The sequence below is a fragment of the Grammomys surdaster genome, unplaced genomic scaffold, assembly GCF_004785775.1.
Source record: "Grammomys surdaster isolate TR1022 unplaced genomic scaffold, NIH_TR_1.0 65, whole genome shotgun sequence".
NCBI lineage: Eukaryota > Metazoa > Chordata > Mammalia > Rodentia > Muridae > Grammomys > Grammomys surdaster.
Window position 1 is genome coordinate 17,804,746 of NW_021604567.1, and position 17,870 is coordinate 17,822,615.

The following is a 17,870-nucleotide window of genomic DNA, read 5'->3' on the forward strand; positions in this document are numbered from 1 at the left end:
ATGAATAAACACACAGCACTCCTCAATATTTTTGATAGCACCAGGGGAAAAGATCAAGGAAAGAAATGGGATGAGGAGAACCTTCCTCTTGAATGTATGTAAGAGCCAGACATACATTAGAGTTTCATATACTGTTCAATTACAGCAGAGTATAAAATGTTAGTGGAAGATGAGCTGAGGATAGCCCTCCTATCTCAGAGTAAAATGGAGGAAATGATCCCTGGGATTCTCCCAAAGGTGGAAGACAGAAGCTGGTGCTAGCCTGGGGACGAGCAGCCTTCCTGTCAGGTGCATGAAGAAAGCCCCACTTCCTGATTCCTACCCCAGTGGACAGGCTAGCCCTGTACCCCCATCATGAACGGAGTGTGAAGAGAATTCTGTTCCTATTAGAGGGGTTCACAATGACAGGAAAGCTCACTCCTCTAAGGACGGGGCACACATGGGTGACGAGCCGTCTGTACGGGGAAGAGACTTTTGTCTGGTTTGCATAGGTGAGCAATATCAAGTGTACTTAAGCCCTTATTTACCTACATTACATATGATAATTATATTTCACCCACATTATAATCATGAACACCATTTTTAAAAGCCATCTACTGATTTTATTTAAATGACATTTAGGAAAGCAGGGGCGGGAGAGTTGTTTGTGATGAGCTTATCATGATACCTGGCTTGGAAGGAAACTTTCTAGCTGAAATGGCCACTCTGGGGTCACCCTGGGGCATCCTTGAGTGTTTCAGAGCACACATGTAAGGGCCAGTCCTGCCTTGGTGTGAGAACCCTCCAGAGCTAAGCTTCAGGGGCCCTGGATTTCAGAGGCCGTGATCAAAGTCACCTTGCAACACACCCAGGAGTCTAGATGTTTCCACACGGGACGTGTTTTAATATGACACATGGATGCTTGACCCCAAATCAGGACCTTCCACTTACAGATTTTATCCAGCTAACCTGTCAGTGTGGGCCTTGGTCGATAATCTTTAATGAGGGTGGTGTTAACATTTTTTATATAGAAAGCCCAGTTACTAATATTTTACATGACAGTTTTTTATATTAAAACATATCCCCAAAGTCTTCCACTTATTAACAACAGAATGGGGGGAAAATGTCTTTCCAAAAATGAGCCACTAAAAATCGGCGTCAAGAAAGGTAGAGAAGTTACATCTGTGTGTGCCAACTTTCTGCAGTGGCACAGAGCAGAGCAATTGGAACTAAACTGCTCTCGGGGACCACCAAGTATTAGAGGCGTACCACCCGACCCCAGTCTGCTTTCCTTGGAGTGAAACTGTCGACTTGACAATTTGTTCCCAGGACCCTGGGTTATGCCTGTTCTGCATAAATAAATCTCTATTTGAAAGTCAGTTAAATGTGAAGTATCCTGCATTCCCTTGGGACACTGGTCCCTTAAAATAACAAGTAAGACCTGCCTTCAGAGGCTGGGGAAGAAGGGAATTGCTAGAGTGACTGCTCGAATGCATACGTGTGGTTCCAGCACACACCTGCGGTTCCAGCACACACCTGTGGTTCCAGCACACACCTGTGGTTCCAGCACACACTGTGGTTCCAGCACACACCTGTGGTTCCAGCACACACTGTGGTTCCAGCACACACCTGTGGTTCCAGCACACACCTGTTTCATCTATACTGAACTAGAGGCAGCATGTCAGAACTTCAAAGTCGTACTTAACTATACAGCATGTCTGAGGCCAGCTTTGGACTGAATGAGACCCTGTCTCAAAAATAATTTTAAGATAACCTTTCGACATACCTTTCCATGTGCTGCAGTCAGGATATTCTGTGGGTTTTGCCTCTCTGGCTGCATCAGAGGTGGACACCATTTTTGGTGACAGTAACGGCTGCCATGTAAAAGAGGTGTGTGGCTATAGAGCAAAGAAGAGGAGAAGATGAACAGCTGTAGGTGTGAACAGGGCGTAGTAAAAGAACATGGAGAAGAGAAGGGCTGGGAAACACCTCATTAGCAGAGCACATTTTAGCATGTGCAAGATCATGGGTTCCGTCCCCATCACAGAAAAAGAAGTAAAGAAATAAATATTGGATGGTAGAAAACAGGCAAATCTCTGTTTAAAGGAGATAAGTTTTGTTTCAGAAAATAGGGAAATGCCTTTCTATGGCTATGGAGCCCTGTGACCATGGGAAAGGTCTTCTAACATATTTGCCACGTTTAGACATTTTCCTCTGGTGGAATTTCGGTTTGCTGACCATGTTTTCCTGTGTGATCCTGACCCCAGCCTGGAGAACTGTTCTATTTATCTACATATGACAAGAAGTGAAGACAGTTTGGAGCGATAATGTATTTTCCCACAATATTTCACATATCACAAAAGTCTACAGTGTCATTTGCAGTCTTAGAGGCTCTGCCTGCATTGTCTGCTGCCCTCTAATTCAGCTGATGGCCGTCTGTGAATGGAGCACTGTCTTCAGTTACTTCCCCTGTATTCATCCATTCAACCAGATACTGGTGATTCCAGTGTGCCCAGCCCTTGTCCTAGACACCAGGGACATAAAGATGAATTAGAGATCCCTCCTGTGGAATTTGCTGAGGATTTGGTTAATGAACCTGCCTGGAAATAGCCACTAAAACTTGAAGTTTGTGATACCAAGAACCTCTGAGGTTCTTTCATAGTTCAGCAAGGCCACACAAATATTTTTTTAAGGAATATTTTATCTACCTCTCCAGAGTCAGCATTATAAGGACAGCATTTGATAGCTAGTCATGGGGGAAATTTAAGGGAAACCTCCATTGCTCTTTTTAAGTTGTTTTGGGGTTTGGGTGCGTGAATGTGTCCACTGAGATGTCTTCCACATCACCTAAGCAAAGCTGTTCTTAATGAATGTAGTATTTGAGCTGCCATCTCCAAAGATATATTTTTGAATCTTGGCAATGAATGTTTTCTGTAGGGAGTGTGAATTTTTCTGGAAGCCACATAGAAACTCACCCTTTTGAGAGTATACATTCAGTTCCTAAAGATCACCCACAAGGAGTAAACTCAGAGGCATCAGTAGTTGTCTCGGAAACACTAAAGCAATCCCATGATCCTTTGCACCCCTCCCGCAGGAAGACAGGCTGAGTCAGCTGTTGAGTTCATGGCACTGATGAGTTCAAACTCAGTGATTCCGTTTCTGCACAAACTGTTTCGATTTCAACCAAGTGCATTTCACATCCTGGTCAGATCTCTTCCAAGTGATGGATGGCTCATCCTAAATCCATCATCATTAAGAAGGAGACAAGACAACATGAATATTTCATAGCTGGTGATTGAGTCAGGCGCAGGATGATCGTATTTCCTCTTTAGTCATCTGACTTCTGCTGGTCTAGTGCCCTAGTCCTGGGAGTGAGCGCTAAATGTCTGGATGTTGCAGGATTAACTCCCCAGTACACATTCTCTCCCAGTCCCACCAGCTTCCCCGCCACTGTCTGCCCTGATTTGCTACAACTATTGCTCAACTCAGGAAGAAGCAGTCTAGACTTGGTTGGGTCTCTCCTCCACGGAGGTGAGTGTGATGCCTACGCACACCAATCACCTGTAGCTGAATCCAGCCCAGAGATGGATCTGAACCACACAGGATCATTTTCTGGAATGTGGACCGGTCACAGAGTTTTCAGCTACCTGGCCCTGGAAGGCTTAGTGTTTCCCCGGACGAGCCTAGCCCAGAGCACCTCTTCATAATTTCTCTTGCCACTCATCAGCGCACACCTCAGTAAGGATACAAGGATTAGTCAGTGGCTGCCCAGGGCATGGTAGGAAGACCTATTTGTTGCTCTTGTTAGTCATTCATACTCTGTCTTTGAAAAATATCAGACCACGCACAGACTGTGTTCACACAGGGTGTAGCATAGGGTTCCTACACACTGAGGAGAGCCATCAGACTTAAATACAGCAACTAAAGGGATATAGCTTAGTTAATGCATACGATTTTATTTACTTATTAATAAGTAGATTCTATCTCAGCCATCCAGCTTTTTTTTTTTTTGTATCACACATACTGCTATAATCAGAGGGGCCACAGCTGATTAGTGGAGGCCCTCTTGACCAGAGGTCAAGTTTGTCTGTGTTTTCTAACTTGAAGTGTAGACTTTGTGACTGTCCGCTGTTTTCGTTTCTGTGTGTTCTCCTTTTAGTGGGAAAGGAATTTGAAAACAGTATTTTCAGTTCAAAGTTTTGATTTACCATACATGGCAGACCAGAATAGTACTTAAGAATTCTCCAGCCATGATTCTGTCTCAGTAAATACTACTTCCTTAAGGTAATCACCCCACCAGGGCGATCCATAGACATGTGTCTCCTTCCATATGTTTGATTTATTTCCTATTGTAGCTTGAAGAGGTTTCTCTGAAGTGGAAGCAGTGGCACTCTGGTGGGGTGGAGTGACTGTGTCTGACCTTTATTGCAGGGGTAGGGTGACTGATGTTTCTTGCATTCATTGGGATTCAGCTGGGACAGGATGGATGGAGGTGGTCACTCAGGGCCAGCACTAGCTCCTCCAGAGCATAGGAAACATCTTCTAACACTGTCTCCCACTTCATGCACCAGGCTGGTTCTTTCAGACCGGTCCTATAGCATCCCTTTCTCTGGTTCATAGGTTCAAGGGCATCCTGCTAAACTAGTGTGGTAAGAGAGGAACAAAAAAGGCTTTGGAACCTCAGCTTCCCCTAGTCCCTGGCATGGGCCCGAGAAGGGCGACTGATTTCATTCCCTGAAGAGAATTCTCATATCAGGAGCCAAGTGACCAAATAAGTATCCAACCAATGCAAGCCAGTTAATGTTGCCGGGGCTTGCATGTCTGCAGAGTCTAACTACAACACACAATAGGCTCGTGTGTGACAGATACTCTCAGAGCCTACTGAGTCAAGAGGGTAGATACCAAAAGTCAAGCAAAAATAGAGGCCCTTAGGAGACGTGACAAGTTAGCTCTCCACTTAACTTCCATGTAGAGTTTGTGGATCTAATGACGTAGTTTTCAGTTATGTCCTCTGTGGGCTACAGTACCTCGGGAAAGGAACGTTGGGTAGCCACCTCAGCTTGGACTAAAGGCAAGACAGAAAAGAAATCCCTGGCATTTAGCTTGTTGTGCTTATTTTGATGTGCTGTTTTCAAGGTTGAGTTTTTAAAAATATGTTTGCTCTGTGTGTGTGTGTGTGTGTGTGTGTGTGTGTGTTCACAAACAAATACTCATAGAGGCTAATGCCAGAGCATCAGGTCCCTGGGAGCTGGAGGTCCAGGCAGGTTGTAAACCACCAGTCAATGGTGCTGAGAACTGAACTGAGCCCTCTGAAGGAGTTATAAGCACTTTTAACCACTGTGCCATCTCTTCAGCCCTGATATTTTAATTAAGCATTTTTAAATGTACCTCAGATTTGTAGTATATTGCCACATCACCTATAACGACTATAAGCATAGTGGTTTAATAATATGATTTGTGTCAGTATTTAATGTTAAAGCACCTTCTGAAGTGTTCAATCCATCTGGGTGTAAACTCGATCATAAAGAATAGTAAAGGCAGAGAGGTGAAGGGGTATACAGGGAGATATGTCTCTGCGGCCAGCCAGTAGGAAAGCATGCAGAATGTTCCTGTTTGTCTGTAGATTATACAGCTTTAGCACCAATTAAAAATACAATCTGACTAAAAGAAACAAGGTCAAAAACTAAAGAGAAGCCCTGACGCCATCTCTCTCAAACACACGAGGCCTCTCCCTTGTCCCTCCTGCTTAGCTGGTCTGGCACACACTCCCCCCTGGAGACCCTACAGATCAGAGTGTCACATGTCCCCTAACATGAGAACAGAGATCAAAGGGACAAATTTGAAATGAGTGGCATTGATTGGCAGCTGATCATCGCCTTAATACTCTATTTTCAAGGGACACTTCTCCCCAGAGTGTACTTCAGACAGTCCCAGTGAGTTAGGCTTCTCAGGGGAAAAAAAATTAACAGTAAAGGATACTTTTGTCGACACTATTGCTGCCCACAAGTGGAACTTCTAAGGAGAAAAACTGAATGCTTTACTCAGTCCTACAGTCAAATCCCAGAACTTCTTGAAGTCCACAGCTGCTATGAGTATGCCTCACCCTTTTATCCTACACTCATGGCATGTCACAGCTAGACAATGGTAGAGCCCCGACAGCCAGTTTTCTGGTCTAGATTCATCATGACTTGAAGTTCAACACCACCAGGACGCACTCTCCCTCCCTGTCTCCATGTACCAGCTCCATGCACTCCATTCACTGGCAGAGGGGAAGGCAGGCTGGGTGAGTTTCAGCCTAGCGATTTCCCACTGGTCTCTCTGTCATGCACAAGTTTCAAAGCATCGTTTTAAGTTTTCTGTAGGGCACCCATCAGGCGTTTGTAATTTTGTTCTGTCTGGCTTTTTAACTTCATCCAATAAGCAGAATTGTGTACATACCAAAAGAAAAAAATACATTATTATGTTTGTCTAAGGAACTAGTGGATTCCTATATATCTTTCAGGGCCTGTTGCTAAAGTAAGAGAAAACAGTGAAAAAATAGAACATGATTTGATGTCTTAGGAAGTAGTCCTGTTGTGCAGATAGCTTAGAAGCTTGGGAATGAAAAAAATACAGGAAAGTCCTGTTTAATAGTCAACTGTCTAAATCCAAAAACAAAGTATAAACTATTTGGGGATTCTAAGTGTCACTTAGCTGTCATGATGTCATTCAAAGACAATATGACAAATGCATTCAAATACTAGATCCTGTGACAGAGTCTACATATAAAAACTATATGCTGCTCAAACACATCTACCCGCATAGGAAACAAGGGACACTGTTTTCCGAATTAGCCTCAAATTCCAAGGAAATGTTTTAGAACAAGGAGTAGGGACTAGGGCAACCGTCCAGTGGTTAACTGAAGGACCAAACTTTGGTTCCCAGCCCCCGAAGTGAGCAGCTCAGAACCCCCAGCCCAACTCCCAACAGTCTCTTCTAGACACCCACCCCAGTATGGCATCTTCACTCCCAGACACTCAGGCAACCATAATAAAATAAAGATGAGTAAATACATCTTAAGTGAAGGGCCTTAGTATCTGAAGTTTCGAACCTTCATTTCACATAAATATTTCTGTAAGTCACCTCCATTTTTGGCCAGTTCTACATATATCTGTATGCCCAATGAAGTGAGGGACGGACATATTTATCATTTGAATATACTAAAATATTACATATGAACTGTTGGAGTGGTCAAAGAAAAATATCTATATGCATAAACTTTGATATGATAGGATAATAAATTACATTTGTAGAAATAACCTTTTTACTGGGGATTGAAATCCGATGTGTACCAGTGTTAGCTAGTATTTACCAGAAGGGGTTCCTTTAGTTATTTCTTACTCCTTTTTGGCTACTTAACAAATGAACTTGTGTCCGTTAGTTATATAAAGAGAAATCAAAGTGTTGCAAAGAGCAAATACCTTAGATAAAACTTCTATTTAAGCTTGATATTTAATGCTCTAGACCACATAAGCCCAGACCTCTGACCTCAATAGCGTTGGGTTGGAGAGGGACACCATTGGTCTGGGGATTTAGCTCAGTGGCAGAGTGCTGGCCTAGGGTGTGCAAGGCCCTGGAGTCACAGTCCCGGGACTAAGAGCAGGGAGGGGACCTTGGTGGTTAATCCCAGGAGCCACAGCTTGGCTTTAGTTGTAGCCTTGCCTGAGCTTGATCTGAGCTTTTGGGTTTATTGCAAATATTTTTAACTGCTTAGTTAGACGGCTATCCCTTTTCACTGTGACATTCAAGTTTATCCTGCGTTTGAAACTGGTTGCTAGTCTATCTTGGGAACAAGGTCATGTTTGATAAGACTGTATCTTTGAGTTATAAGTGAACAGTTAAACTATCTGCTTGATTGACTCTTAAGATATTTAAAGTTAAGTTCAGAAACAACTTTCAAAGGTAAATTCTCTGATTAGACTTTCTGATCAGCAGATCAAAGGTCACTTTGATAGTGATACGAGTATAGACCTAAGAAATACGAAGCAAAGTCACTTAAAGAGATTGAGGTTGAATCAGACTGGCTGCCCACATACATGCTGTCGTGGTCTCATAGAAAACTCCACGGCACACGGAAGAAATTGCTCAGTGCAAAAATCCTCAGCATGAAGGGTACAAGTTTTGCAAAGTTAATTGGGTCAGAATTATGAGAAATTGAAGATCATTCCACTTTCAAATATCTGTCTGCAAAAGAATAAGACTTGACCTTTCTATTTTCCCTGCAGGAGGTCTAAATTGCGCTTGTCTTTTTCCTTAACAGATAATTCTGAAATAATCAACAGAAATGGAATGGAATGCCAAGAATCTGCATTGAGAATAACTAAACATTGTTATTGTACATACTATCCCGTTTCCTCCTCAATAGAATTGCCACAAACTGCATGCTAAATTTAGTTCTTCTGGACAGACCACAACCCTAAGGCTAGTTCTGCTATGTCATATATGAGTATTAAATATGGTATGCTTAGTATATTCCAGCCTAAGATAGTTAACTACCTGAGACCAGCTGCGATGTTCAAAGACATACAGGATGAGGTTTTCTTTTACAGGGTTCTGAGCATAGTTTCTGTCCCAGGAATATTGTCGTATCTCCATAACTATAGCTGATGCAGAAAGTCCAGCCAATATACTCATTTCGACTCAGAATATTTCAAATTTAGCAATAAACAGTTAGCTTTAGTTTAAGTACCTATTCCAAGGGCAGGTTCGATTCTAACTCCAGTCACAACCATTTCATTTCCTGACCGGATCAAAGGGTATGATTCACTTCTTGAGGAGACGGACACTCGCAGCAGAGACGAGAAGTGAAGTAAAACACGCACCTGCCTCGCAGGTCTAAAGTCTGAGTGCAGTTCAAGCACAATTGCCCAGGGGACACATCAGAATGTGGGGTTCGCTTTGCCAGGAGATGCCGCACTGAATCATGGGATTCTAGAATAACATTGCATAGATTGAAAAAAAAAAAAAACTTTGCACGGTATGAGCTTCATACCCAACCCAACAAAGTCTTGAAGGTATTATTTTACAAGTATATTTTTAAAGTTGTTTTATAAGAGAGACTTTGTAGAAGTGCCTAGATTTTTGCCAGACTTCATCCAGCTTGACAAGAATGAAAGGCTTATGCCAATAGTCGAATCTAAGGGATTGGTCTTTCAAACTCGCCCTCCGGTTGCCTGTTACTGAATAACTCTTCTAAACTAAAACCTAGTCAAACAGGGAAGCTGTAGGTGAGGAGGTCTGTATAATATTCCAGTTTAAGTACGTCTGACTTTAGTCACTACAGATGCAAACTGTGACTTTAATCTAAATTACTATGTAAACAAAAAAAGAAGTAGATAGTTTCACTTTTTAAAAAAATCCATTACTGTTTTTTGCATTTTAAAAGTTGGATTAAAGGGTTGTAACTAACTACAGCATGGGAAAAAATAGTTCTTTTAATTCTTTCACCTTAAAGCATATTTTATGTCTCAAAAGTATAAAAAACTTTAATACAAGTACATACATATTATATATACACATACATATATATACTATATATGGATGAAACATATTTTAATGTTGTTTACTTTTTTTAAATACTTGGTTGATCTTCAAGGTAATAGCGATACAATTAAATTTTGTTCAGAAGAGTTTGTTTTAAAGTTTATTTTAAGCACTATCGTACCAAATATTTCATATTTCACATTTTATATGTTGCACATAGCCTACACAGTACCTACATAGTTTTTAAATTATTGTTTAAGAAATGAAACAGCTGTTATAAATGGATATTATGTGTAATTGTTTAAAACATCCATTTTCTTTGTGAACATTTTAGTGATTGAAGTATTTTGACTTTTGAGATTGAATGTAAAATATTTTAAATTTTTGGTATCATCGCCTGTTCCAAAAACTAGAGGCATCCAACCATATTGGTTTTTTTTTTTTGATTGAGGAAAAAAATCTGCATTTAATTCATGTTGGTCAAAGTCTAATTACTATCTATTTATCTTACATCATAGATCTGATAACTGTATCAAAAAGAGAAATCACATTCTGAGTGTAATCCTGCGTAGTGCTTATATTGTGTTTGTTTTCATTTGTGGGAAGGTATTGTATCTAACTTGTATCACCTCAAGAGCTCTCATCTTTATGTATTATTGATATTTGTAACTTTCTCAGCTATAACAATGTAGTTACGCTACAACTTGCCTAAAACACTCATACTTATTTTTTTTTCCTTTACTTACGCATTTAAACTCATTGAGAAGATAGTAGACTAAAAAGGTAAATTATGGGAATCACTGAAATATTTTTGTAGACTAATTGTTGTAACTGTCTTTTTTTCCTTTCATTTCATGATTTTTTATTTTAAAGATTATTAGCACATAGCTATTTTCAGCCCTTTAATAATTGAGCATCAAAACATGACCTGTATCCCCCAGCAAATATAGATGACTGTATTTTTTACTATGATATCCATTTTCCAGAATTGTGATTATAATATGCAGAGTCAAATATGCCATTTACAATAAGGAGGAGGCAAGGCAAATGCATAGATGTACAAATATATGTACAACAGATTTTGCTTTTTATTTATTTATAATGTAATTTTATAGAATAATTCTGGGATTTGAGAGGATCTAAAACTATTTTTCTGTATAAATATTATTTGCCAAAAGTTTGTTTATATTCAGAAGTCTGACTATGATGGATATAATCTTAAATGCTTTGTTTAATTACAAAAACAAAATCACCAATATCCAAGACAGGAAGATATCAGTTCAACAGCTACTGTAGTTAGGAAACTAACTCCACCTACACGGGAACTCCATCTCACTCTTGGTTTTCAGGACATAACAGCACTTCACAGAAATATTCTTTCAGCCATACACCACTGGTCACATTTCTACTAAATCTTTCTGTAACACTTCTTAAAGAATTCCCTCATTCATTATCTTACAGTGTAAACAGGACTCTAATTTGTATCAATTCTATGTTTTGGTTGTAATATTCAGTTCACTCACCCAGTGTACAACCAATGAAATAAAAGAAGCATTTAAAAGGATTGTGTTGTGGTCTTCCTTCTTGTTTAGACAGATAATTAGCTGGACAGAAATGTTTTTACCTTGGTATAGATACTACTCAGTGACACCAAACAACAAACAGCAGTCCTCAAATGGGGCAGAGAGAGGCAAAGGCAGACAGACGGACGGACGGACAGACTGATGATAGATAGATAGATAGATAGATAGATAGATAGATAGATGATGGGTGGAAAGATAGATGATTGATACATGATAAATAGATAAGTATATGGATAGATTATAGATGGATGATAGATGATGGATTGATAGATAGATAGGTAGATGATAGACAAGTAGACAGATAGATAGATGATAGATAGATAGATAGACAGATAGATAGACTGACTGACTGACTGACTGACTGACTGATTTGATTTATTTTTGGGTTTGGCTTTTTCCTTTACACTTTTGTTTGTGGGTGGCACATGCCACTGTGTATATTTGGAGGTAGAAGTACAACTTGAGGGAGTTAATTCTGTCCTCGCATGTGGGCCCTAGAGATTGAACCTGTGTCATCGGGCTTGGCAACAAGTACATGTATCCACTGAGCCATCTTTCCAGCCCCGGGCTTTGGCTTTAAACAACAAGAAAAATAATTTAAAGTGATCACTTGGTGAATGATCTCAGGATCCTTTAAAATTAGCAACAATGCATCCTGCCGTCCAAGTCCTTTTGCTGTGATTCTGACTAGTCGTGAGGAAACATGCATGTCAGTGAGTAAATGGGACCAGCATCAAGAATGTGTTTTAAGGGGGGGAGGGGTTAGCCTGTGATGCAGACTTCTAGAAGGAGCTTAAGTGGTCATTTGTAGCTGCCGAGGGAGACAGAACAATGAATCTGCCCTATGCAAAAGGCCTGACCGTATAGACTAAGAACAGAATGTGTTGGAAGGGAATCAGTGACTCTCTCTTGTCCACAAGCTGCATTCTAGCTAGAGTGTGTTCTTCAGACCGCATCTCAAAGGATGGAGAGTCAGCTCAGCGGTTAAGAGAACTGGCTGCTCTTTGAAAGGATCAGGGTTCAATTCCCAGGACCTCTACGGTAGCTCAGGACCCACATAGAGGCTCACAACTCTGTTAATTCAGTTCTGGGGAACCTGATACCCTCTTCTGGCCACCATAGGTACTGCATACCTATGGTGCACAAAAAATACATGTAGGTAGATGAGCCATGCATATAAATAATAAAAATTAAGGTTGACTAAAATCAGCAATAGGCCTGTCATACATGTATACTAACACCAAGTCTTGGGTCTCAGTGGAAAAACATTGAAACAGATGGCTATAAGCTAATGTAAACAGGCAGCTTTTGTGGAAACTTATAAGCCTGAGTAGTCAAAGACCTTATAAATAGGTAGCCTTGGCAGACAATACCAACTTAGACAAGGACAAGCGAGTCATAGGCAGAGTCATAGTGAATTGTCCCCTGAACCTTCACCCAGCCGATACCCAGTTCTGAAGATTATCTGTATTCCCCCTGAATACCCACACTCCAGTGTCATTCCCTTCCCCATATCCTGCCTTTCTGTGTTTATAACCCCTGTGTGAATTAAAAACTGTTTCAAGAGGAAAAAAAAATTAAGGTTGAAAAGAGATGCATCTCAAACCAAAGAGGATATGAAAGCAGCCTACTTTTTATCTCTTTAGCATAAAATTATTTAGGTATAAAATATTAATTGTCTTATATAGTTTTCTGTCAAAAATATTATTTCAGTTTTGGACTATATAATCTAAAAATGATATTTCAGACCCAGTAACACTTTCTTTGTCCTCTAATCAAAGCGTGGGTTTTTTTTTTTTTTTGTAACACTATAGAATTAGGGGCAGCCATGCAAACTGAAATAATATTCAACATATTGATGATTTTGAAAGGTCAGAAATATTCAACATGCTGAGTCCCTAAAGAATAATCGCCCCACTTGAAGTATCCAAGTGTGTGAGAAATCCGGTAACTATTGCCGTTGAAACCTTCCCTCTCCATAAACATAACTGAGTCATTGGAAATAAACATGATTCACAAAGAATGAATTGATAATGGTTTCCCTCTGTTCCTTGGCGAAGGAGGCAGGGGAGGTTAGTGGCAGGGCTGGAGGTCCCGGCTTCAAACTCCATGTTAGATATTTGATTTCCATCAAATCTGCCCTGCATCGATGAAGAGAGTTGCCGGTAACCGACAAGCGGTTCCAGCTGCTAACTCTGAGCATAACAAACACACCCTGTTCTGTACTGTGTGATTCTAGATCAACAGTGCTTTCCTGGGTCTGCCCTTCTAGGTAAGGAGATCCCTAGCTCCGCCCAGCACCTTCACCTGGCCAGTCAGCACACAGCTTCAGTTTCTTCTTTTGTTTCAGTTCCTTTAAGAACAGATCGCCTGCCAACTGGGGGCGTCTTCCTGGGACGTTCACATGGGCTTGATTTTAGTAAGGTCATTTCCGGTACTCCTCACACTGAGCTGTTTTCATGGAATACATTTCTAGCTTTACAAACAATCCCTTATACTCAGCAGTAGTGGAAAGGTAAGACCTCATAAACATTAGGGAACCCTTTTATGGATTGGAACTTCAAGTTTTGCCTCATCCTAACTCCCCAGCCATGCTGGAATGAACTTACTTTGTGCTGTTCTTTGAGCTACCCTTTCATATTCTAAGTATAGAATTTATATAGCTTTAAAGTGAAATGTTAACTTTTAAAAAAAAATGTTTACTTCAAATGAATAGGTTTTTTTCCCCTGTCATAATAAGACACTGTAAGAAATACTTTGTAGTTATAAACAACAAAGTACTATTAGAGATTCAGGACAGAGTTTAATTCTTTATTAAGACCAGAAGTGCCTTCTCTCCAGGGAATCCCAGCTTTGTTTAGCTTTTGTCAAGTTCCATATGGTTCTGCTAAAATAAAGCAGAAAGAAATCCATTGAATTTAGCCCAATAATGATGTCTCATGAAGTCACGGAGTAGCCAGATTCATATATAGTCCCTGAGAAGATGTAATTTGAAAGTCTGGGGAAAATAGCCAGAGAGAATAAATTTCTCTATAAAGGTCACACAAGGTCACACATGGAAAGCATTCCACTAAAATCCAATTCTATCCAGAGAGGCTGAGAAGTTGGATATCACTCTTGTTTGCTTTTGTGTTCTGACTTTACTGCACAGGTCTTTCCAGGCCTTTGGCTTATGTAAGCAAAAAAAACACTCAGATTGGTTCTTGTCTGCACACCAAAACAATTGAAATGGGGTCAGTCCTTCTGCTAGAAAATCTTCTGTTACTAAAGGAAAACTCTTACAAGCACACAAGTCGAGTGCTGTGCTTGCCAGAACTTCCCTTTCCCTGGCCTCCACTGAGCCCTCAAATAGAGAAATGGAAACCTGTGCATTGAAATATGAAATGCACAGACTTACAAAGGTAGAAAATATAGCTTGACAGTTTAAAGAATGCTAGCCCCAAAGCTCTAGTTTTGTCTAGATAAATTGATTAAGTTTATGTAGATGTACTAAGCAAAGCACATAATAAATATATATCTAGGACTCTGACACATTTATATGGAATATGATCCAAACATCAATCATCTGTAACGATAAGCGTTTTGAATCCACAGAAAGGAAAGACCAGCCTCTGCATGTCACAAAGTTTAGTGGCTAAGAGCTGAATTTCTACCCAAGTTTAACTCTCAAGTCTTCGTTCAAACAAGTTCTGAGCATCATCAGTTTTCTTCATCAGAATTTGAACCTCACAATTCAGTCTATTCCACCGAGACATACCGAGCTGTAAATACGAGGCTGGGGGCTGACCTTGTGTGGCAGGCCTTGACATGGAAAACTGCTTGCTGGCCAGTCACTTTCCCTAACAGTACTCAAATGAGTACCTGGGTCCCACACTGATTACCTACCTCCTGTTCTATTCAAACATTCATCCACCATGACGCCTCTTCTATTTCCTCAATGACAATTAATGCCAGAAGCCGACCTGCAGATTATAGAATTGTAATGACAATAATGAGCCTCATTCTTAATGTGGAATCCCAATTACTTCAATTCAACAAATACTCAATAAGCCTAGACTAAGCACGGCTTGGCAGTTCAGGGGACAGGGGCATAAGCCAGGTCCCAGCCTCTGCCATCCAGAAGCTCTGGGTAAAATCCTCTGGACAGTTCAGTTTCTAATAGAGGCTGCCAATCACTGGCATCCTTTCCAGACACACTGTTGCAGCCTCTGCCTCCAGCATCATATGATGTTCTCCTTCTGTGTAGATTCAGATTACCTTACAATGAAGGACCACAGGAAGGACCTTGCATTAACTTGGTCACATCTGCAAGGCTATTTTCAAGTATAGACATAGTCACAGGAGTGAAGAATTCAAGATTCATTTGGGAGAACACATTTTGACCCTTATCAAGTACATGGAGAAGTTGTTTAACTGTAGAATATTCCCCAAAGGTTCTCGTGTTTAAACACTTAGCGTTTCAGCCAGAAGTGTGCCCTGAGGTGAGGGCTGGAGAAAGGACATGGCTCACAAGGCCTCCATGTTTCCTAGCCCAGCCCCGCTCCACCCACTGAGAGCTTGTGCTTCCTGACTGCAGATGCGATGTGACCAGTGCCTCACACTTCTGTCAACACGCCTTCTCTCACAGCGTCCCCTTAAGTGCAAGCAGAAATAAATCCCTCACGCTGAAAGGCACTTGGTCACAGTATCAAGGAAAGTAAATTACACAGTAGCAGGAGGAGGGAAAAAAAAACTTCTAAGATATAACAAAGAGTGGAAAAGACTCATGCTCCGCCCCTGGGGCGCCCATGATGAGACCCCGCAGAGAAGCTGGTTCATGATGGCAGACATTTATTCTCTAACCATTCTGAAGGTGTCTGCAGGACTGTACTCCTCTCTAGACTCTGGCCAGAATCTTTCTTGGACTCTTTCAGCTTCTGATGGCCGCCGCCAATCCCTGCCCTCCTCAGCTTGCAGGGACACCGCTACAGTCTCTGCCTCAACTGGCCTTTGTCTGGTACATTATCAGCTTCACGTCATCTTGTGTAGACACCAGCCATGTCCATAAAGGCCCACCTTGATGACATCACACCAACTTGATAATATATAGGGGACTCTATTTCCCGATAAGAATATATTCCTAGGGGTCAGAATCCCACGTGGAATTTTGGGAAACACATTTTGATCCATAACAAGTAATAAAGGATCACAACTAAAAGCAGCTTTCCATACTCATCAAAGTACTCTGGCTTTGTGAAAAGGCTAGTGTGTCCGTGGGCCTCGTGTTCCAGAATAGCTATGAACGTAACCCAACACAATGCGGAGACGGTGACATCATGTCACAATGCATAAAGATTGCATGCCATTGCTAAAGCCTTCTGCGGCTTTTGTCTGCAAGGACACAGCCAGCCACACAGTAAGTATGAAGACCAAAGGCACAGTCCTGGGAAGGCCTTCTGGGTGTGCCTTTGTGTATTTTTCCTTTGTCCACATGACAAAGCGATTACATTACAGGATCTAGAACTCCCCTCTGCTGGCAAGTTTCTGATCTCTCAGCATCTAGCACGTCCTCGAAAAGATTCAACAGTCATTTTACCTGGTACTTTTTATTTGCAAATACATTTCATTCCTTATAAATTTTCTTTGACTAGACCTGCTTTATTTAGTCCACGTCATAGGGAAGGGCCCTTTTTTTCTTTTTAATGCACATGATAAATTCCAGTAGTCATTTACAAGTTGTTTTGGACCTTGACTTAGAAAGTAAACTTGTCTTTATGTTTGCAACAAGAGCAAATATTAACATTTTTTCTGGCTGTAGTCTGCAATAGCTTCTTAACTCAGTGTGTCTCATTTAATCATCACACAAACTCTCTATGAGCGCCCTTATCAATAGATGACAAGCTGGGGATAATGCATTAAATAACTTAGCCACAATCACAAAAGTCTATATCAGCAGTCCGTAGTGACCCCTTTGAGATTTGTATATCAGAAATCCTGCATATCAGATATTTGCATTATCATGACAGTAGAGAAAATTATAGTTAAGCAGTCGCAACAAAATAATTTTATAGTTGGGGGTCATCACAACAAGAGGATCTGTATTAAATTATGAAAGTTGAGAACCACTTATCTACCTAACGTGAGAATTCAAACCCACACAGCCTGGCTGGTGATAACTAGGACTTTCCAACTTGTTCTTCCAAGCGATGATTTCAGGCCATCCACAGGCCTGCTGTGGCCTTGCTAGGAATGTGGCATCCCCAGCCTCACCCTGGCCAGATGAACTCTTGGAGCTCCTCCCACATCTGTAAGGGATGAAAGCAAGTGGGAGGTCCTGAAGATAAGGTTTTTAACTTTGTGTAACTAGATCTTAACTAGGTGTTAGTTTATTCTCAGTCTAACACGGTAAGCCTGCCATTACTCTCTATTTTAAACAAGCCAGCACATAACAACAGCAAGCTCTCACTGTCTCCTGGTTTAGTCACATTCATTTCCTTCATAAGCAGCCTCAACAGCCACATCCCAATCTTTAGTCATTGGTCTATTATAGCGAAGAGACATCATTACCAAGAGACTCAGGGAAGAAAGCCTTTGGGGGACAGCTTACAGTCTCAGAGGGTTAGTCACTTATCCTCCTGATGAGAAGCATGGCAGGCATGGTGCTAGTGCCGTAGCTGAGAGCTTTGCATCCTGATCTGTAGGTAGAAGGCAGAGAGAGACAATGATCCTATGTGGGCTTTGGAATCTCAAAGTACATTTTCAATGACACACCTCCTCCAACCAAGCCACACCTCCTAATCCTTCCCC

General features: G+C 41.1%; 1 protein-coding gene across 4 annotated transcripts in view; it reads left to right on the plus strand.

The window, feature by feature from the left end:
* The window catches only part of Mbnl2 (muscleblind like splicing regulator 2), a 155,869-nt gene extending 144,804 nt beyond the window's left edge, over positions 1–11,065 (plus strand). For 3 of the 4 annotated variants that reach the window (XM_028770897.1, XM_028770888.1, XM_028770907.1), the window contains one exon: positions 8,279–11,065. In XM_028770897.1, coding sequence (XP_028626730.1) covers positions 8,279–8,293 — 15 coding nt within the window. In that variant the 3' untranslated portion in view covers positions 8,294–11,065. The remainder of the gene's footprint in view (positions 1–8,278) is intronic. The other variant, XM_028770912.1, reaches the window with a different exon arrangement.
* Positions 11,066–17,870: the final 6,805 nt, after the last annotated feature.